Source organism: Rhinopithecus roxellana, chromosome 12 (genome assembly GCF_007565055.1).
Source record: "Rhinopithecus roxellana isolate Shanxi Qingling chromosome 12, ASM756505v1, whole genome shotgun sequence".
In the NCBI taxonomy this organism is placed as follows: Eukaryota; Metazoa; Chordata; class Mammalia; order Primates; family Cercopithecidae; genus Rhinopithecus; species Rhinopithecus roxellana.
The window spans coordinates 121,568,767-121,590,328 of NC_044560.1; the positions used below are offsets into that span (position 1 = coordinate 121,568,767).

Genomic DNA, 21,562 nt, shown 5'->3' on the forward strand with positions numbered 1-21,562 from the left:
GTAGAGACAGGGTTTCACCGTGTTAGCCAGGATGGTCTCAATCTCCTGACCTCGTGATCCACCCACCTTGGCCTCCAAAAGTGCTGGGATTACAGGCGTGAGCCACTGTGCCTGGCCCACACTCAGCTAACTTTCATTTTGTGTGTGTGTGTGTGTGTGTGTTTTTTTTTTTTTTTTTTTTTTAAGAGATGAGGTCTCGCCATGTTGCCCAAGCTGAAAGTAAAAATTTTATGACCTCAAGAATTGAAAATGATTTCCTAAATAATAACACAAAGTATACAGACCACTAAAACCCTGCCAATAACAAGTATTGGTTAGGCAGTGCAGAACAGGACCTGTGAATTTGATGAGTTATCACTCCTGTGATTTGATTATGTCGTGTGGCATAGATGTCCTTGTTTTGTTTTGATTTGTTTTGTTGATACAGGGTCTCATTTTGTTGCCCAGGCTGGAGTGCAGTGGTGAAACTGGGGGGAAAAGAAAGAGGAGACTGTTACTGTATCTGTGTAGAAAGAAGCAGACATGGCCGGGCACGGTGGCTCAAGCCTGTAATCCCAGCACTTTGGGAGGCCGAGACGGGCGGATCACGAGGTCAGGAGATCGAGACCATCCTGGCTAACACGGTGAAACCCCGTCTCTACTAAAAATACAAAAACTAGCCGGGCGAGGTGGTGGGCGCCTGCAGTCCCAGCTACTCGGGAGGCTGAGGCAGGAGAATGGCGTAAACCCGGGAGGCGGAGCTTGCACTGAGCTGAGATCTGGCCACTGCACTCCAGTCCGGGCGACAGAGCGAGACTCCGCCTCAAAAAAAAAAAAAAAAAAAAGAAAGGAGCAGACATAAGAGACTCCATTTTGTTCTGTACTAAGAGAAATTCTTCTGCCTTGAGATGCTGTTAATGTCACCCTAGCCCCAACCCTGTGCTCACAGAGACATGTGCTGTACTGACTGAAGGTTGAATGGATTTAGGACTGTGCAGGATGTGCTTTGTTAAACAAGTGCTTGAAGGCAGTATGCTTGGTAAAAGTACACAATACACTGTGGAAGGGAGGTCCTCTGCCCAGGAAAGCCCGGTATTGTCCAAGGTTTCTCCTCATGTGATAGCCTGAGATATGGCCTCAGTGGGAAGGGAAAACCTGACCATCCAGTCCCCCAGCTCGACCCAGTCAAGTGTCCGTGCTGAGGAGGATTAGTGGAAGAGGAAGGCCTCCTTGCAGTTGAGATAAGAGGAAGGCATCTGTCTCCTGCTCCTCCCTGGGCAATGGAATGTCTTGGTGTAAAACCCGATTGTATGTTCTATTTACTGAGATAGGAGAAAACGGCCTTAAGGCTGGAAGTGAGCCGTGCTAGCGGCAATACTGCTCTTTAATGGAGCGAGATGTGTGTATACGTGCACATCAAGGCACGGCAACTTTCCTTAAATTTATTAATGACACAGAGACCTTTGTTCACATGTCTTCCTGCTGACCCTCTCTCCACCATTACCTTATTGTTCTGCCACATCCCCCTCTCTGAGGGAACTCAGAGACCAGTGCCTGCGCAGTGCGGATCCTCCGTATGCTAAGCGCTGGTCCCCTGGGTCCACTGTTCTTTCTCTATACTTGTCTCTGTGTCTTATTTCTTTTCTGAGTCTCTCATCCCACCTGACGAGAAACACCCACAGGTATGGAGGGGCTGGCCACCCCTTCAGAAACCATAGGTCACTGCAACTCGGAACTCCTAGTCTCAAGCAATCTGTCCACCTCTACCTCACGACTAAAGAAACAGCTGATAAGTTTAATAAATCGAACTTAAATCTCTATGAAAAGACAGTGTAAAAATAAATAAAAGATAAGCAAAATATTGGAGGAAAACAAACAAAAACCTCAACAAACCCAGAAGGTATTTTTAACTCCAAATAAGTCCAGGCGCAGTGGCTCATGCCTGTAATCCCAGCACCTTGGGAGGCTGAGGTGAGGGAATCACTTGAGGTCAGGAGTTCAAGACCAACCTGGCCAACATGGTGAAACCCTGTCTCTAGTAAAAATATAAAAATTAGCCAGCCCTGGTGGTGGGCGCCTGTAATCCCAGCTACTCAGGTGGCTGAGGCAGGAGAATCGCTTGAACGGGAGGTGGAGGTTGCAGTGAGCTAAGATCACACCACTGCACTCCAGCCTGGGTGGCAGAGCAAGACTCCATCTCAAAAAATAAATAAATATGAATAGGACTAAAACACGATAGAAACATGGAGAAAGGCTATAAGGCAGGAATACATATCAGAAGAAACTGGGCTGATAAACCAGAAAGAAAACATGCTTAGCAGTACATGCCTAGCAGTAATCAGAGGGCACTACAAGGGCAGGGCTTCACCTGCCTTACTCGTGGCCACACACCCTGTTCCTAGCACTGTTTGGTATTCATAGCATTGTCAAAAACAAGATACACATCAATATAACATGATGGATTTCTCAGCCTTCAAAATAACAAATTAAAAACCCTTCCATTAAAAAAAAAAAAGCATAAATGTGACTATGATTAAAAAAAAAAAAAGAAAAAAATGCCCGAACGCAGTGGCTCACACCTGTAATTCCAGCACTCTGGGAGGCTGAGGCAGGCAGATCACAAGGTCAGGAGATCGAGACCATCCTGGCTAACACAGTGAAACCCCGTCTCTACTAAAAATACAAAAAATTAGCCGGGCCTGGTGGCAGGCGCCTGTAGTCCCAGCTACTTGGGAGGCTGAGGCAGGAAAGTGGCGTGAACCCGGGAGGTGGAGCTTGCAGTGAGCCGAGATGGCGCCACTGTACTCCAGCCTGGGCGACAGAGTGAGACTCCGTCAAAAAAAAATAAAAACAAAAACAAAAAAACCCCTGCCAATAACAAGTATTGGTGAGGAAGTGAATACCAGGCCCTGTGCATATGATGAGCTATTGAAACTGCCTTTGCAAATTATGACTAAGACAGCGAAAGAGATCTGACTAACAATTCCATCTTGCTTCTAACCTCGAAGCTGTCCTAGTTCATTCGTGGGCGTAGGCTGAACTAACTTTGGGAGAAACTTTTTTTTTTTTTTGAGACGGAGTCTCGCTCTGTCGCCCGGGCTGGAGTGCAGTGGCCGGCCGGATCTCAGCTCACTGCAAGCTCCGCCTCCCGGGTTCACGCCATTCTCCTGTCTCAGCCTCCCGAGTAGCTGGGACTACAGGCGCCCGCCACCTCGCCCGGCTAGTTTTTTGTAATTTTTAGTAGAGACGGGGTTTCACCATGTTAGCCAGGATGGTCTCGATCTCCTGACCTCGTGATCCACCCGTCTCGGCCTCCCAAAGTGCTGGGATTACAGGCTTGAGCCACCGCACCCGGCAAGGGAGAAACTTATAGTTCATAACTATATGGTTTATAATTTAAAACACAGAGGATAACAGCCCTTTCCCAAAGCAGACCTCCTTCTTGCCTGGGGACTAGATGGCCTTTGTAGGACTAACATTAGCCACAAGATTAGAAATGATGGTTTAGGACTCATGCAGCTGGAGGCTCCAAGATTCTGACCCTCCCTAAATTGCTCCTAAGATCAGTGCTTGGGATATTTTGCAGACCCGCACTTGATGGACCAGCTGGCCCCACCCAGATCCATAACCTGGTTCATCTGAGTCCCCCAGGAACAGACTCCCCACAAGAACACAGCTTTGACTCCCTGTGATTTCATTCCTGACCAGTCAGCACTCCTGGTTCACTGGCTCCCAGCCCACCAAGTTGTCATTAAAAACTCTGCTCCCTGGCCAGGCACGGTGGCTCAAGCCTGTAATCCCAGCACTTTGGGAGACGGAGACGGGCGGATCACGAGGTCAGGAGATCGAGACCATCCTGGCTAACATGGTGAAACCCCATCTCTACTAAAAAAATACACAAAAACTAGCCGGGGGAGGTGGCGGTTGCCTGTAGTCCCAGCTACTCGGGAGGCTGAGGCAGGAGAATGGTGTAAACCCGGGAGGCGGAACTTACAGTGAGCCGAGATCGCGCCACTGCACTCCAGCCCGGGCAACAGAGCGAGACTCTGTCTCAAACAAGCAAACAAACAAACAAACAAAAACTCTGCTCCCTGAATGCTCGGGGAGACTGATTTGAGTAATAATAAAATCCTTGTCTCCCGCACAGCTGGCTCTGCGTGAATTACCCTTTCTGTACTGTAATTCCCCCGTCTTGAGAAATCAGCTCTGTCTAGGCAGCAGGAAAGGTGAATCCACTGGGCAGTTACACTATTGCTCCTGTGATTGGATTATGTCAGATGGCATGGTTGCCCTTTTTTCTTTTTTTTTTTTTTCTTTTTTTAGACAGTCTTGCTGTCACTCAAGCTGGAGCGTGGTGGCGCGATCTTGGCTGACTGAAACCTCTGCCTCCCAGGTTCAAGCAATTCTTGTGCCTCCGTCTCCCAAGAAGCTGGAGTACAGGCATGTGCCACCATGCCTGGCCTTGGCCTCTCAAATTGCTGGGATTACAGGCATGAGCTACCTCACCAGCTGTAGTTTTGTTTTTTTTGTTTTTTTTTTTTTGAGACGAAGTCTTGCTCTGTCGCCCAGGCTGGAGTGCAGTGGCCAGATCTCAGCTCACTGCAAGCTCTGCCTCCCGGGTTTACGCCATTCTCCTGCCTCAGCCTCCCGAGTAGCTGGGACTACAGGCGCCCGCCACCTCGCCCGGCTAGTTTTTTGCATTTTTTAGTAGAGACGGGGTTTCACCATGTTAGCCAGGATGGTCTCGATCTCCTGACCTCATGATCCGCCCGTCTCGGCCTCCCAAAGTGCTGGGATTACAGGCTTGAGCCACCGCGCCCGGCCCAGTTTTGTTTTCTTGAGACAGAGTCTCACTCTGTCACCCAGGCTGGAGCAAAGTGATAAGAGTCATAGCTCCCTGCAACCTAGAACTCCTGGGTTCAAGTGATCCTCCCATTTCAGCCTAGCCAGTGGCTAGGACTTCAAGCACCTGACACCACGCCTGGCCTTTTTTTTTTTTTGAGACAGACTCTTGCTATGCTGTCCAGGATGGTCTCAAATTTCTGGCCTCAAGTCATCCTCCTGCCTCAGCCTTCCAAAGCTCTCAGATTAGAGGCATGAGCCACCACACCTGGCCCCATAGTTGACCTTAAAATAGGAGATTATATGATTATCTGGGGGTGTGGGGGGGCTGATCTAGATACATGACCCCTTTTAAAGCATGGAGCTCTTGGCGGACACAGTGGCTCACACCTGTAATCCCAGCACTTTGAGAGGCTGAGGCGGTTGGATCACCCGAGGTCTGTAATTTGAGACCAGCCTCGCCAACAGGGCGAAAACCTATTTCTGCTAAAAATACAAAAATTAGCCAGGCGTGGTGGTGCACGCCTGTAATCCCAGGTACTTGGGAGGCTGAGGCAGGAGAATTGCTTGAACCTGGGAGGCGGAAGTTGCAGTGAGTCGAGATCATGCTACTGCACTCTAGCCTGGGTGACAGAGCAAGACTCGGTCTTGGGAAAAAAAAAAAAAAAAATACAAAAATTAGGCCGAGCATGGTGGCTCACTCCTGTAATCCCAGCACTCTGGGAGGTCGAGGCGGGCAGATCATGAGGTCCGGAGATTGAGACCATCCTAGCCAACACGGTGAATCCCCGTCTCTACTAAAAATACAAAAATTAGCCAGGTGTGGTGGTACGCGCCTGTAATCCCAGCTACTTGGGAGGCTAAGGCAGGAGCCAAGATCGTGCCACCGCACTCCAGCCTGGCAACAGAGCACGACTATCTCCAAAAAAAGAAAAAGAAAAAGAAAAAAGGAAAAAGAGGCTGGGTGCACTGGCTCACACCTGTAATCTCAGCACTTTGGGAAGCTGAGGCAGGCAGATCACTTGAGATCAGGAGTTCAAGACCAGCCTGGCCAACATGGTGAAACCCTGACTCTACTAGAAATACAAAAAATTAGCCAGGTATGGTGGCGTGTGCCTGTAATCCTAAGTACTCAGGAGGCTGAGGCAGGACAATGGCATAAACCTGGGAGGCGGAGGTTATAGTGAGCTGAGATCGCGCGTCTGCACTCCATCCTGGGCAACAGAGCAAGACTCTGTCTCAAAAAAAGAGAAATGCCTAGAAATAAATATGAAAAGACTAAGTGGAGAAACCAAAACTCTACTTAGGGTCATAAAACAGTAGATCTCTAGCTTGTAAGTGTCTGCCTCGCTCTCCACACTGCAAGCTCTGGGATCGACATGCCCACATTCAAATCTAACATATGTGCCCACCCTCCCCTGCATTCCCAGCATATCAAGCATTTGACAATCTGTTGACTGAGTGGATTTCTTCAGCCCACATTCCAGATGCTGGCTTTGTCTGATAGGAAATGCGTGAGATAGCCCCATGGGCCAGGGCTTCTTGAACTGGCACCAGAGGAATGCAGCATTCCTCATGGGGACACAGTCAAAACTTATCCACAACATGGCATACACAAGAGAAGTGGAGATACCTGGGCTCACGTCAGCACCAGGCCATGAGCACAGTGGTATGGGAAAGCCTGAAGAACAGGGCCCAGCATGTCTCAAGGGATGGTCACAAGACACAGTAGACCATGGGGCCACAGTAGGGGTGGCCAGTGCCAACCTCTGCTGCTTTGTCTGTGTACTCCAAGCTCCCTTCTAGGCTGGTCTCTGGTCCCAAAGGGTACAAGGGCCTTAACATAACAAGAACCTACTGTGTTCAGGGCAGGAGGGATGGGCCATCAAGAGAGCCCAGGCTCCAGCTTTCACATGACATTGAACTTACTGTGCATCTGGGAAGGCAAAGCTGGAGGAGCAGCAAGGGTGACCAGTCTGACCTCTGCTGCTGTGTTCACAGAACCGCAGGCTCACTTCTTGGCCAGGGTCCTTCCTGAAGGAAATAAGAATGCCACCGAACTTGAGAACCTAATTTACGACAGGAGGAGGAAGCCCAGATGGAGTCATCCCACAGGGATAGCTAGGTCCCTGGTGGGAAGGCAGGAAGGACCCCAAAGTAAGGTCTTTGGGGCAGCAGCCCCTGCACTCCTCCAATGTTCCTTCATCCACGCAGACACACAGACTTCTGTGACCACATGTGATACCAGGCCTTGGTATCCACTTGTCCCTGCCTACTGTTTCCTTACTGCCCCGAGACGTGGCAACGCCTGGGCCTCTGCTGCTCTGTTCACACAGCTCTAGCTCCCTTCCTGGCCAGGGTCTCTCCTGGAGCAAACAGGAGTATGAAGGAACTGAACAACCCACTGTGTGCAGGGGAGGACCAGATGGCCCAGATCCAAGTCCAGTTGTATGAAAGGGCTAGGGCTCTTCAGGGAACACATGGGGCTCCACTGGCCACACAGGGCAGAGAAATGGCAAGTCACAACAACTATCACTTCGCGGAAGATAACTACCGTGCACAGCCACCACCAATGACAAACAGATGCTCACAGTGGGACCCCAACTGAAAAGGGTACTGTCTCAGCTCCAGGCTGCAGGGCTGACAGGCAGAGCCTCAAATGCTACCAGGAACTCTGTGAAGCCCAGCTGCCTGCACTGCTCCCTTCGAAGGCTGGTTCTGTCCTCGACATGGCCCATAGCCTGATGAGGAGGCTGAGGCACGGGAGAGTACAGCCAAACCCCTACTGCCTCCAATGGGGTGGCACCAGGTTCAAGAGGCAAAAGAAGCGACTGAGAGCCAGAAAACAAGATATAGGGTTTTATTGGTGGCTTACATACCGGGGAGAGTCCGGGGTGGTGGGCTGGGCAGGAGAACCACTTGCAAAAAGCATGCAGTTTATATAGCATTTTCACTTAATATCCTCCCCGGGCAACCTTCATTTAACTGAAAGCAAAAGGCCAGGATCCCCCGTACCACCAGCGTTCCATGGGACAGGGCCAAGGACCCAGATGTTCCTCAAAAATAAGGAATGAATCTCTGAGATTCCTTAGCCAGGAACTCTGAACCACACTCAGGTGCGTCTGCCACACAGGGCCATTTTCAGGTATGCTTAAGCCATTGCCATGGGGTGTGTTTACTAAACACATGAGAAGGGAAAGGCAAGGTCACAGCCTGAAGCACTGCCCACGGACAGCCCTCTGCATGCAGGGGTTACTGCTGTGGGGCTCCTTTTCTCACCATCATCACCCCAGTTCTGCTCCCAACGCTGACCCACGGACCACCGGCCCGGCACCACCACAACTGTTGCAGTGTCTGTAGCCTCACCTACAGTTCCTACTGCGCCCTGAGAAGCACTTATGGTCTTTGAGCCAGAGGCTCAGCACCCACACACACCCACCTACATCTCCACTAGGCTTTGGGTAGCACATCCAACTCCTGAGACTGTGCAGACTACCATTTTCCAGAGGCCTCTGCTCCTGCTGCTCCCTACCTACAAAGCTTGCCCCAGGGCCTTCACACGTGCAGTTCACACTGCCAGGGACACTCCTCCCCCAGTTACTTCCTGCTTGCCCTTCTAGCCTCAGTCCAGCAACCTCCAGGCTTTGTCAGATCGTGTATCCACAGCACTTCACAGGAAAATAATCCACATCCACTGGCCCAGCCACCGCCTCAGTGGCCCACTAAAGACCCACAGATGGAATCAGGGTTCTCATCTCTCTACCTTAGAGCAGCTGTGAGGCTGGCCGGCTCCTCCCACACCCTTGGCCTTACACAGACAGGGTCATCCCACAGGGATGGCTGAGGTTCTTGGCTGGGAGACAGGGAAGACCCTAAACTGAGGTCTTCAGGGCACTAGCCCCTGCACTCTTCCATTGCTCCTTCATCCATGCAGACATACAGACTTGTGTGAACACATCTGAGTTTATTCTGCCACTGCTACAGGGCCCACTGTCATTTCCAGCCCACTGAGGTTGAGGGTATGGCCAGACTGGGATTCACGCAGGCCCAGGTTGAAAGAATGTGTTGGGGTGGGGGTGCCTGGCTTTGATCCCTGCCCCAGTGGGTTGGCCAGGTAGTCAGAGCCTCCAGGTTCCCTCACACACAGCCTGGTACATTTCTGCCGTCAGGGGTCGGAAGGACTGGGCCTGGTTGTCCAGTACAAACAGAGGGTCAACCACGATCCCCACGTTGAAGCCTTCACGCACCAGCCGGGTCTTCATCAGTTTGAACGTGCTCGTGACCTCCACGGCGTCCTGCACAGCAGTAATCATGGTCCCCTCACTGACACCCCTACCCCCGACTATGATCTTCCACCCACCTTCCCTGCCACCCTGGGCTCACCTGGATGCGGATGAAATGGGGGGTAGCGTAGGCAGGGAGCCAAGCGCGAACGTGCCGGTACAACTTCTGCCCGTCGAAAGTCTGGCCGGGGGCTAGCTGCACGGCAGCCATGCCCACTTTACCCTCACACCCTAGGGAGCAGTCTGGTCACTCTTGGCTGACCCACCTCAAGGGCCCACAGCTGACCCTCCAGCCTCGCCCAGCTCTGCTCACTGGCTGTGAGATGCGGCAAGTTTCTAAACCTCTCTGTACCCTAGCGCTTCCCCACCTGTAAAATCGGAATAACGACCCCTCCACCCACAAAGCTGTTGGAAGTTTAAAATGAGAACCATCCGCACCTGGCACACACACGCCATACACATTAACCTGCCGCAGGAAGTCCACCTGCGACAACACGCCCTCCACCTCGTGCGTGGACACGTTCTCGCCCTTCCACCTGCAGGGTTGGAGCCGGCGCTTGTGACCACGCCCCCGGCAACGAGAGGCCCCGCCTCTTGCCCCGCCCCGCCTGCCCCTTTTGGGGATTAGGAGGCCCGGTCAGCCCCGCCCCCGCTAAAATCGAGAAGCCCCGCCTTCGCGTGGGAAGTCCGGAATCCAAGCTCCGCCCTCTTACGATAGGAAAGTCCCGCCTCTTCAGCCTGGCTCCCTCTAGGATCTGAAGGCTTCCGTGGTCCCGCCCCAGCCCCGCCCCGAGAAACCCCGCCTCGGACCGGAAGGTGTCCCCGAGGCGGTCGCGGAAGTAGAGGAAGCCTTCGCGGTCCATGGCCAGTACGTCCCCGGTGTTGTAGTAAACGTCGCCCGATTGCCGCACGTTGCGCACCAGCTTCCGTTCCGACAGCTCTCGGGGACCGCGGTAGCCCACGAAGGGTTGGTGGCTTACCACCTTGGTCAGCAGCAGCCCCGGCTCCCCTGGGGGTAGGAGCAGGAACAAGAACCCCTGGAGCCCACCAGCCAAATCCCCTGCTGGAGGTTTTCAACAACGGTGGACTCTTCATCATCCAGCGCCCTGCCAAGGACAGACCCAAAGAGAGACAGGGAGATCCAGAGATTCAGAGACAGAGACCCTGAGAGACCGCGACGGGCGACACAGAAAATTAGAAGTCTAGGTCAGGCGGTATCGGGCAGCCCATGAGAAACGGAAAGGATGACAAGGGGTGGAGACGGACAGACAAATGGCAGTGAGAATACACATGACCAGGACCTTGCAAGGCCCTGGGCGAAGACACTAACAAGGTACAGGAAAAGAGACCAATGGCTGGAATGCCACAGAAAGCTCAAGAACAAATCAGATGGACACCCAGAGACCCAGTAAATCAGAGCGAGAGATCAAGGCAGGGGAGCTGGGCAGAGCGGAGAAGCTGAGGCAGAGCCCCCAGATGGTGGTAAGACAGGCCACTGGCTCAGGGTCCAGATGAAGGCTGCATACCCCTTTAGTGAGCACCAGTGTTAAGGTTTTGGGCAGCTCGTTCCAGCCAGAGAAGACTGAGGGTCACCACCCCCACCACCCAGGAAAGGCTCCTCAACCCCCATACCTAGCCCTACAGGGATGCAGAAGCCCTGATTATCCCTCACAGGCTCCTCCGCCTCCATGTCGAACTGCACCAGCTCAAAGGGGGACAGCATCTGGGGTAGAGGGTGGGGTGTCGACATAGGTCCTGTGGGCTCAGCCTCAGTCGGGGCAGCTGCACACCGGGCACCCGCACACTCACTCGAAGGAGGCAGTTCATCTTGCCTAGGGCCCCGCGGCGACCCACATAGTTGACTAAGCCCATGTTGCCTTCTGTGGAGCCGTAGATTTCCCAGATCCGAATGGGACCGAAGCGCTGCTGGAAGGCCTCCCACACATCAGCCCGGAGTCCATTGCCCATCGCCATGCGGACTGGATGTGTCCAGTCCTCTGGTTGCTACAGGAATGTCCCCAGAAGGGTGAGGAGGAGGTGCTTTGGGGGCATGCCTTAGAAACTTTACCTAGAGGGGGTGTTATCCTGGGTCCTTACCTTGGGAGTTACCTGGAAGGTGATGGGGAACCTCTACCTAAGGGATCTACCTGGGTTACTTACATGAGAGTAGTTACTGGAGTCTTTTCAAATAGAGGGTTACCTGCAGGGGTGACCTGAGAGCTTTGCCTAGGGGACGTTACCAGAGGTGACTGGAGGCCTCATCTGGGGTCTCACCTAAGAGTAGTTACTTAGAATTTTAATTTCATGGAGATTTAATTTTAATTAATTAATGTTTAATGGAAATTCTCACAATAGGTGTAGGGGCTATTATTCCTGTTTCCCAAATGAGGACACTGAGGCTGAAGGTAGCACAGCTATCAGAGAAACCACTATTGGAAGCCTTGTCTGGAACTCCTTATCTGGGTTCTTGCATGAGGTGGATTATCTGAGGGACTTGCTTGAGTTCAGTACCTGAATCTTTACCTGAGATATCATCTGGGATTTCATACTTGGGTGTTCACCATGGAGCCCTAATCTTAGAGCCTCACCTGGGGCGTGTTACACAAGTACCGCAGGAGCTCGCCCACATACAGGATCACTGTCACGCCATGCTGCCGACAGTCATCCCAGAAGCAGGAAGCAGAGAACTTGGGGGCCAGAACACAGGTGGCTCCTGGGAGATGAGAGGGGAGGGTGTTCCAGGTCATGCTTCCAAGTTGTTGTAAGAAGCTGCTTTTAGCACCTGTGTTCACCCACCCCCACACCCTGAAATACAGGACAATACTGAGTTCATCTTTGTGTCCTTGGCCCAGCCAGGACTGCTGTCATTAGAAGAGCATAGGCAGGCCTGGGTTCAAATCCTGTCTCCAAGATGCTTGGAAAGCTCCATGCCTGGTATAAAGTGATCAATGCTAAATAAGGGCTGCAAATATTAATTAATTTTTTTTTTTTGAGATAGAGTCTCGCTCTGTTGCCCAGGCTGAAGTGCAGTGGTGCAATCTCGGCTCACTGCAACCTCTGCCTCCCAGGTTCAAGCGCTTCTCCTGCCTCAGCCTTCTGAGTAGCTGGGATTACAGGCACCCGCCACCACGGCTGGCTAATTTTTGTATTTTTTTTAGTAGAGACGGGTTTTCACCATGTTGCCCAGGCTGGTCGTGAACTCCTGACCTTTCAGGTGATCCACCCGCCTCAGCCTCCCAAAGTGCTGGGATTACAGGTGTGAGCCACCATGCCCGGCCACTTTTTTAATTTTTATTTTTACTTGTCACTGACTCGAAGCTCAAATCACTCTTGATTGTGATAAATGAATGCCCAGCTAAGCAGATGGGTGGGCAGGTGGATGGATATGGTAGATGAATGGAAAGATGAATGGATGGACAGTTACAGTAGTGAGTGAATAGATGGATGGATGGACAGTTAGAGTAGTGAGTGAGTAGATGGATGGGTGGACAGAACAGTGAGTGAATAGATGGATGGACAGAGTAGTGAGTGAGTAGATGGATGGATGGACAGAGTAGTGAGTGAGTAGATGGATGGGTGGACAGAGTAGTGAGTGAGTAGATGGATGGATGGACAGTTAGAGTAGTGAGTGAGTAGACGGATGGGTGGACAGTAGTGAGTGAGTAGATGGATGGACAGTTAGAGTGGTGAGTGAGTAGATGGATGGACAGTTAGAGTAGTGAGTGAGTAGATGGATGGACAGGGTAGTGAGTGAGTAGATGGATGGGTGGACATTTAGAGTAGTGAGTGAGTAGATGGATGGGTGGACAGTTAGTGAGTGAGTAGACGGATGGGTGGGTGGTGACATGCAGAGGCCGGGGGTAGAAAGATGGATAGGTGTAAGGATGGATAGATGTGTGGGTGGGTGGATTAATGGATGAGTGAAGAAGTAGGTGAGTAGGTGGATGGGTGGGTTGGTAGATGTATGTATGGATGTATTGATGTATGGACACATGGATTAATAAGATATAGGGGGCTGGGCATGATGGCTCATGCCTGTAATCCCAACACTTTGGGAGGCTGAGGGGGGTGGATCACCTGAAAGATGAGGAGTTCGACACCAGCCTAGCCAACATGGTGAAACCCCATCTCTACCAAAAAATGCAAAAATTATCCAGGCATGGTGGTGCACACCTGTAGTCCCAGCTACTTGGGAGGCTAAGGTGGGAGAATCGCTTGAACCCAGGAGGGGGAGAGTGTGGTGAGCCGAGCTTGACCACTGCACTCCAGCCTGGGTGACAGAGTAAGACTCTGTCTCAAAAAAAAAAAAAGAAGCTGAATCTAACAACACCTTTAGAGAAAGTTTCCAATTTAACAAGAAATGCAGACGAAAGGGGAACAGAGACCTACAAGCAAATACAATGGGGAGACTGTTTAATTATATAGTTAAAAAAAAAAAAAAAAAAAAACACCCAGCCAATTGGCTGGGCACAGCGGCTTACACCTGTAATCTCAGCACTTTAGGAGGCCGACATGGTTGGATCACTTGAGGCCAGAAGTTCAAGACCAGACTGGCCAACAGGGCAAAACCCTGTCTTTACTAAAAATACAAAAAAATTAGCTGGGCATGGTGGCCCACACCTGTAATCACAGCTACTCCGGAGGCTGAGGCATGAGAATCATTTGAACCCAGGAGGCAGAGGTTGCAGTGAGCCAAGATCACACCACTGCACTCCAGCCTGGGTGACAAAGCAAGACCCCGTCTCTGAAAACAAAACCAAACCAAAACAGCCCATTGGAGAAATCTGAGCATAGTCGACATCATATAATATTAAGGGGTTACGGCCGGGCGCGGTGGCTCAAGCCTGTCATCCCAGCACTTTGGGAGGCCGAGGCGGGCGGATCACGAGGTCAGGAGATCGAGACCATCCTGGCTAACACGGTGAAACCCCGTCTCTACTGAAAAATTCAAAAAACTAGCCGGGCGAGGTGGCGGCGCCTGTAGTCCCAGCTACTCCGGAGGCTGAGGCAGGAGAATGGCGTGAACCCGGGAGGCGGAGCTTGCAGTGAGCTGAGATCCGGCCACTGCACTCCAGCCCGGGCGAGAGCGAGACTCCGTCTCAAAAAAAAAAAAAAAATTAAGGGGTTACTATTAGTGTTGATAGGTGTGATAATTTGGTTACAGTTTCTTAAGTGCTTATATATTAGAGATATGTACTGCAATATTTACAAGCATATAGTGTCTAGGATTTGCTCTGATCTATTCTAGAAAGAAATAGGGAAGTGGCTGGGCACGCTGGCTCACACCTGTAATCCCAGCACTTTGGGAGGCTGAGGCGGGTGAATCACCTGAGGTCAGGAGTTGGAGACCAGCCTGGCCAGCATGGCAAAACCTCGTCTCTACTACAAATACAAAAATTTGCCGGGCATGGTGGCGTGCACCTGTAATCCCAGCTACTCAGGAGGCTGAGGCAGAAAATTGCTTGAACCCATGGGGCGGAGGTTGTGGTGAGCTGAGATGGCACCACTACACTCCAGCCTGAGCGACAGAGTGAGACTCTGTCTCAAAAACAAACAAAAAAGAAACAGGGAAGTACATGTGAAATTAAACTGGCAACATGTTAATTATTGAGGCTGGGCGAAGATACATGAGATGTCATCAAGCTATTTTCACTTTTTTTTTTTGAGATTGAGTTTTGCTTTTTGCCCAGGCTGGAGTGCAATGGCGAGATCTCGGCTCACTGCAACCCCCGCCTCCCGGGTTCAAGCGATTCTCCTACCTCAGCCTCCTGAGTAGCTGGGATTACAGGTATGTGCCCCCATGACTGGCTAAATTTTTTTATGTTTTTAGTAGAGACAGGGTTTCTCCATGTTGGTCAGGCTTGTCTCGAACTCCTGATTTCAGGTGATCCGCCGGCCTCAGCCTCCCAAAGTGCTGGGATTACAGGCATGAGCCACCACGCCCAGCTAATTTTTATATTTTAAGTAGAGACGGATTTCACCATGTTGGCCAGGCTGATCTTCAACTCCTGACCTCAGGTGATCCACCAGCCTCATCCTCCCAAAGTGCTGGGATTACAGGGGTGAGCCACTGGGCACAGCCCAAACTTTTCATAATTAAAAAAAAAAAAAAAAATCTGGCTGGGTGCAGTGGCTCACGCCTGTAATCCCAGCACTTTGGGAGGCCGAGGCAGGCGGATCACCTGAGGTCAGGAGTTCGAGACAAGCCTGACCAACATGGAGAAACCCCCTCTCTATTAAAAACATAAAAAAATTAGCCGGTCACAGGGGCACATGTCTGTAATCCCAGCTACTCAGGAGGCTGAGGCAGGCAGATCACGAGGTCAGGAATTCGAGACCAGCCTGGCCAACATGGTGAAACCCCTTCTCTACTAAAAATACAAAATTAGCCAGGAACGGTGGTGGGCACCTGTAATAACAGCTACTAGGGAGACTGAGGCAGGAGAATCGCTCACAAGTGCTCACCACTATGCCTGGCTTTTTTTTTTTTTTTTTAAACAGATGGACTCTCACTATGTTGCCCAGGCTGGTGTTGAACTCCTGGGCTCAAGTGACCCTCCTGCCTTGGCACCCCAAAGTACAGGGATTATAGGCATGAGCAGCCACACCTAGCTATGATAAAAGTTTGAAAACAAAAAGAGGCTGGGCGCGGTGGTTCACACCTGTAATCCCAGCACTTTGGGAGGCTGAGGCGGGTGAGTCACCTGAGGTCAGGAGTTCGAGACCAGCCTGGCCAACATGGAGAAACCTTGTCTCTACTAAAAATACAAACATTAGCCGGGTGTGGTGGCAGGTGTCTGTAATCCCAGCTACTCGCGAGACTCAGCCTCAGCACAGAATTGCTTGAACCCGGGAGGCAGAGGTTGTGGTCAGCTGAGCTCACACCAGTACACTCCAGCCTGGGCGACAGAGTGAGACTCCGTCTCAAAAAAAAAAAAAATTATTGAGGCTGGGTGATGATACATGAGATGTCATCAAACTATTTTCGTTTTTTTTTTGGCAACTGAGTTTCACTCTTTTCGCAACCCCTGCCTCCCAGGTTCAAGCGACTCTCCTGCCTCCGCCTCCTGGGTTCACGCCATTCTCCTGCCTCCGCCTCCTGGGTTCACGCCATTCTCCTGCCTCCGCCTCACGGGTTCAAGCAATTCTCCTGCCTCAGCTTCCCGAGTAGCTGGAAGTACAGGCGCCCGCCACCACGCCCACCTAATTTTGTATTTTCAGTATCACTAAATTCTTTGCCTAGCAAGGAATATTAATACTAAGACCCTGGGAAGGGAATTCATTCCTGGGGGGAGGTTTATAAACGGCCACTCTGGGAATGTCTGTCCTATGCAGTTGAGGTAAGGGCTGAGATACCCCCTGGTCTCCTGCAGAACCCTCAGGCTTACTAGGGTAGGGAAAAACCCCGCCCTGGTAAATTGGAGGTCAGATTGGTTCTCTGCTCTCCAACACTGTTTTCTGTTGTTTACGATGTTTATCAAGACAATGCATACACCGCTGAACATACTCTTATCGGTAGTTCTGTTTTGCCCTTTGCCTTGTGATCTTTGTTGGACCCTTATCAGTAGTTCTGCTTTTTGCCCTTTGAAGCACGTGATCTTTGTACCTACTCCCTGTTCTTGCACCCCCTCCCCTTTTGAAACCCTTAATAAAACTTGCTGGCTTTGAGGCTCAGGTGGGCATCACGGTCCTACTGATATGTGACGTCACCCCTGGTGGCCCAGCTGTAAAATTCCTCTCTTTGTACTCTTTCTCTTTATTTCTCAGCTGGCCGACACTTATGGAAACTAGAAAGAACCTATGTTGAAATACTGGGGGCGGGTTCCCCTAATACCACCATGCCTGGCTTTTTTTTTTTTTTAACAGAAGGCCTCTCACTATGTTGTCCAGGCTAGTGTTGAACTCCTGGGCTCAAGGGACCCTCCTGCCTTGGCACCCCAAAGTGCAGGGATTATAGGCATGAGCAACCACACCTAGCCATGATAAAAGTTTGAAAACACAAAGAGGCCGGGTGCAGTGGCTCACACCTGTAATCCCAGCACTTTGGGAGGCCAAGGCTGGTGGATCACAAGGTCAGGAGTTTGAGACCAGCCTGACCAACATGGTGAAACGTTGTCTCTAGTAAAAATACAAAAATTAGCTGGGCATGGTGGTGCATGCCTGTAATCCCAGCTACTCAGGAGGCTGAGGCAGAAGAATCGCTTGAACCTGGGAGGTGGAGGTTGCAGTTAGCTGAGATCATGCCACTGCACTCCAGCCTGGGCCATAGAGCAAGACTCTGTCTCAAAAAAAAAAAAAAAGAGAGAAAATGGCTGGGCGCGGTGGCTCATACCTGTAATCTCAGCACTTTGGAAGGCCGAGGCAGGTGGATCATGAGGTCAGAAGTTCAAGACCAGCCTGGCCAAGATGGTGAAATTCCATCTCTACTAAAAATACAAAAATTAGCTGGGCATAGTGGTGGGTGCATGTAATCCCAGCTACTCGGGAGGCTGAGGCAGGAGAATTGCTTGAACCCAGGAGGCAGAGGTTGCGGTGAGCCAAGATCAGGCCGCTGCACTCCAGCCTGGCGACAAAGCAAGACTCCGTCTCAAAAATAAAAAATAAATAAAAAAAGAGAAAAAAGAACAAGCTATGGAGAGGTCCCTGTCTAGATTCTGAATCAAGAGTCCAAAGAGACAGCCCTATGGAGTGCTTGAGAGCACTCCTACTCCAGCTCCCCCTGGGGCCATGTCACAAATCTGGGCCAGCATCCCCATCGTCTCCTGAGCACCCCACCTTTCCTGGATGCCTGTGACCGTCACTCATATCAGGTCTTGTCACCTCCTGACCAAAGCACAGCCATTAGGGACTGTGTGGGCGTCCAAGCTTCTGTCCATGGGGCTCTGGTACTCATTGGTGGGTGTCCCTTCTCGAAAGTGAGAACGCAGGGTGTGGGTAACCTACAGTGTCTTTTTGCCTTGACAGCCCCACCCTGACACTTACTCCAGTGGTCCTGTAGATTGGAGAGATCCTCAGAAGTGGGCTTACCGAGCTCTAAGCAGCCGAGGATCCCAACGACAAGTCCCATCACGTGGTACAGAGGCAGGACTATGTAAACCACATCATCAGCTGTGGCCCCAAATAAGGACAGCATCTTGCTCATCTGCAGTACCCTCTCATGCGTGAGGATGGCTGGCTTCGGGAGGCCTTGGGATGAAGGCATGGCAAGGGCAGGGTGGTGAAATGACAGCACAGAGAGGGGCCTGACCAGAGGGATAGATCTCTAACAGCCAGGCCTGCATTGGGGTTTGAGGCTCTCAGAGAGCAGTCAAGTATAGGGATCTGTGGTTGGGTTCACAGGCTGAATTTGGACTGAGAGTAATATGTCAAGACCAAAGGTTTCAGTGGCTGTTTACTGGACACAGGAAGAATTCTAGCATTGACCTCTCAAATTACATTGGGGGTCAGAGTTCAGGCCAAATGTCAAAATCAAGGCTGGGCGCAGTGGCTCATGCCTGTAATTCCATCATTTTGGGAGGCTGAGGTAGACAGATCACCTGAGATCAGGGGTTAGAAACCAGCATGGCCAACTTGGCAAAACCCTGTCTCTACCAAAAATGCAAAAATTAGCCAGGTGTGGTGGTGGGTGCCTGTAATCTCAGCTACTCAGGAGGCTGAGGCAAGAGAATCGCTTGAACCCAGGAGGTGGAGGTTGCAGTGAGCCGAGATCGCACCACTGCACTCCAGCCTAGGCGAGAGAGCAAGACTGTCTCAAACAAAACAAAACAAAACAAACAAAACAGCCAAACAAACAGAAAACAAATGTCAAAATCAGATGGTAAAGTGGTTTCAGAGATCAACACTGAGGCACAAGTCAAGTGTGGGGTCAGGTCAGCCTGAGAGTTCAGAGGCTGGTGCTAATGGGCACCCTCACCAGTGGTCCCTGAGGTGTAGATGAAGAGGGCAGGGCTTCTCCAAGTGATCCCAGCACGCAGGTCAGCAGGCACTGGATGGGAGGGCGCTGCATCCAGGGCAGCCCCCAGAGCCCCCACCCCTGGTGTAGGGGAGGTATGACTGAGGTAGAAGCAGCGGATGTTCTCAGCCTGCAGCTTGGGAAGGATCTCCTCCAGGCTCTCCCGGAGGTCTGCAGGGATGGGTCAGAGGAGAAACAGAGGCAAGGCTCACCTTTGAGGTCGCGAGGTGGGATCTGAGACCCACAGATGCAGGCAGAGTTGCAGCTAGCATAGAAAAGCGTCCACGTTGTTTGGTAAAGAATCCCATCATTAGTATTTTTGCTCAAAAAGGATTGAAATAGCCATTGTGGGAAAATTAAACTGTGGTGACTTGAAAACTACTTTCTCCTCATAAGTCTTGATTATAATTGCCTGAGAAAGTGGGCAGGTGGGGACCAAGGGCCTCTGCCAGTCCCACCAGGACCCCTGTCCTACAGTCCCTGACCTTGCCCCCTTCCATTCTCCACTGGCTCCAAGGCCCTCACCTGGGTCCACCACCAGCACCCGGGCCCCAGAGATCAGCACAGAGTGCACCAGGGGCATCCCCCGGCTATGTGGGTTGATCCAGGCTGTTGGGCAGCCCAGCTTGGCCAGCCCCAGCCACAGACACAGGGCTGGAACGGCCTGGGAAGCCAGCACCAGGAGGGCGGCAGGCTCCCCAGCACACAGCCTCGCACGGCCACCCAGCTCAGCCTTCAGGGCCCATGCCGCCTGGCAGGCCCGGGCATCCAGCTCGCCAAGGGTGACTGAGCCAACCCCAGGTCCCGTCCACACCAAGATTGCCTTGCCAGACTGAGCTCGTGCTCGCCTCTCGAAGGCATCTACAAAGGTGTCAGGCGGCTGCCGGCTCAAGCATGCCCTGACCTTCAGGCCCACATGGAGGAGCTTAGCCAAGAAGACCACATCAGCCGGCAGCCAGCGTAGCCCTGGGGGCGGCCGTGCTGGCAGCAGGGTTAGTGCCAGGGCCGCAGCTGCCAGGCTCAGCCCATGGGGCACCCAGGGGCTGAGCCAGGGCCGTGCTAACATGGCCAGCCCAAGTAACACGCAGCATGTGGGATCCCCTAGCAGCCAGCGCAGGGTCAAGGCCACAGCCACTGGCCACACTGGCTGTCCCAGGCCCCAGAGCAGGAGCAGCAGCAGCAGCAGCAAGGCCAACCATCGCCTGACACTCATGGTACCAGCTCCTCCCTAGGAGCAGCAGCTGTGGAATACTGAGGCTTACCTCTGGCCCCTCAGAGTAGCCCAATGGCTCCTCCCCAGGGGTGGTGGCCCTGGCACTGCTGACAGTGGCTGGTCCTCTCCCCAGGACTTTGCCCCCAGCCTTTCTCCTCTACATGTTTGTTTGCTCTGACTGGTCTTGTGTGTGGCTCAAGCCCCTCTCTGCCTATTTGCCACCCTTATCAGCCCCCTCCTTTGCCAGGTCTGACCCCTTTCCATCATTGGTCTCTGGGTTCCCAGGTCTCTGCCCTTTGGGCACCACCACTAGCCTCCCTTCCTGCTGTCCTGCTTGCCCCATCCACCCTCCAGGGCTGGCATCTAACTCCCTTGCCTCCCCTCCCATCCCTGCTGTGTACCAGGCACTCAGAGCACAGAAATCCCTGCCCTTGGGAACACTCCAATCAGGCCAAACAGAAAAGCAACAGGACAGCAAGGTGGACCTCACAGGGAGGTCCTCCTGTGACACCCACTTAAACCCTGGGGAGAGGGGCTCAGCCAGGCTAAGCCCCTTGTCCCACGATCCAAGGAATCGTAGCCTCCTGTCAGGCATCCAGCAAGTGCTCAGTAAATAGAGGAACACTCGCATCGCCTGGATTCAAACCAGCTCTGCCCCCCACCCATGTGCTTACTCTGCGAGTCTCTGCCCCACCTCTGGCTTTGATGACGATGGAGTCCTGGGGTTCAGGAGACTGAAGTCAGCCCATGATGCAGTTGGATCATCAAGGCCCTGGCATTTCACCTTGAGGAGGCAGTCCCAGAAGGTAAACCCAGAGGAGCTGCCATTGGCCTAGGAGCCTGGCAGGTCAGCCTGGGGCATGGCCCTCCAGGCCATACCCCACTCCACCAGCTCGAAATCCTTAGGGCAGGGCACCTAGGCTAGGAGCCACTATTGTGCTGAAGAGGGGAGAAGTAAAGAGTGGCTGCTCTCTCCGCTGGATGCAGAGGCCTGGGACACTGGCTGGCCACTGGGGTGGTGTCCCAACCGCCCAGCAGTCAGCCCCCGGATCCCCCCCCCCACTGTTTCCTGTCCCCAACACGGCCATCGGAGCCCTCCCTGAACTTGGCCCCCAGCACCAAGGGCAGATATATGGGGGCTCATATACCCTCAGGGCAACCTGGCCCCAAAGATCCCCCTGGGCTCACCACAAGCAAGGTGCTCAGCCATGTCCATCAGAGTGGGGGAGGGGAAGTCGCAAGTCCAAAAGGCCCTTAGACCCTGGCTGGAAGATCTGTGGGAGGGGCCTCAAA

The 21,562-nt window shown here is 52.3% G+C and overlaps 1 protein-coding gene across 8 annotated transcripts; it reads right to left on the bottom strand.

Moving 5' to 3' along the window:
• Positions 1-200: 200 nt before the first annotated feature.
• SLC27A5 (solute carrier family 27 member 5) lies at positions 201-21,484 on the bottom strand. Of its 8 annotated transcripts, none has more exons than XR_004060354.1 (11): positions 19,582-21,268; positions 19,018-19,227; positions 18,132-18,290; positions 11,693-11,817; positions 10,914-11,108; positions 10,737-10,827; positions 9,915-10,113; positions 9,543-9,640; positions 9,205-9,335; positions 6,751-6,855; positions 201-467 (listed from the first exon to the last, which is right to left on the bottom strand). XR_004060354.1 is itself a non-coding variant. In XM_030941939.1 (11 exons), exons 2-11 carry the CDS (start codon positions 20,267-20,269, stop codon positions 8,940-8,942), a joined length of 2,073 nt encoding a protein of 690 aa, XP_030797799.1. In that variant the 5' UTR covers positions 20,270-21,053; positions 21,458-21,484; the 3' UTR covers positions 8,769-8,939. The 8 variants fall into 8 exon arrangements, 3 of the variants coding, with proteins under 3 accessions (XP_030797799.1, XP_030797798.1, XP_010385249.2); XR_004060355.1 differs by lacking the exon at positions 201-467 and adding an exon at positions 6,059-6,078; XM_030941939.1 differs by lacking the exons at positions 201-467; positions 6,751-6,855 and adding exons at positions 8,769-9,116; positions 21,458-21,484 and having other exon boundaries at positions 19,582-21,053.
• Between the last annotated feature and the right edge of the window lie 78 nt (positions 21,485-21,562).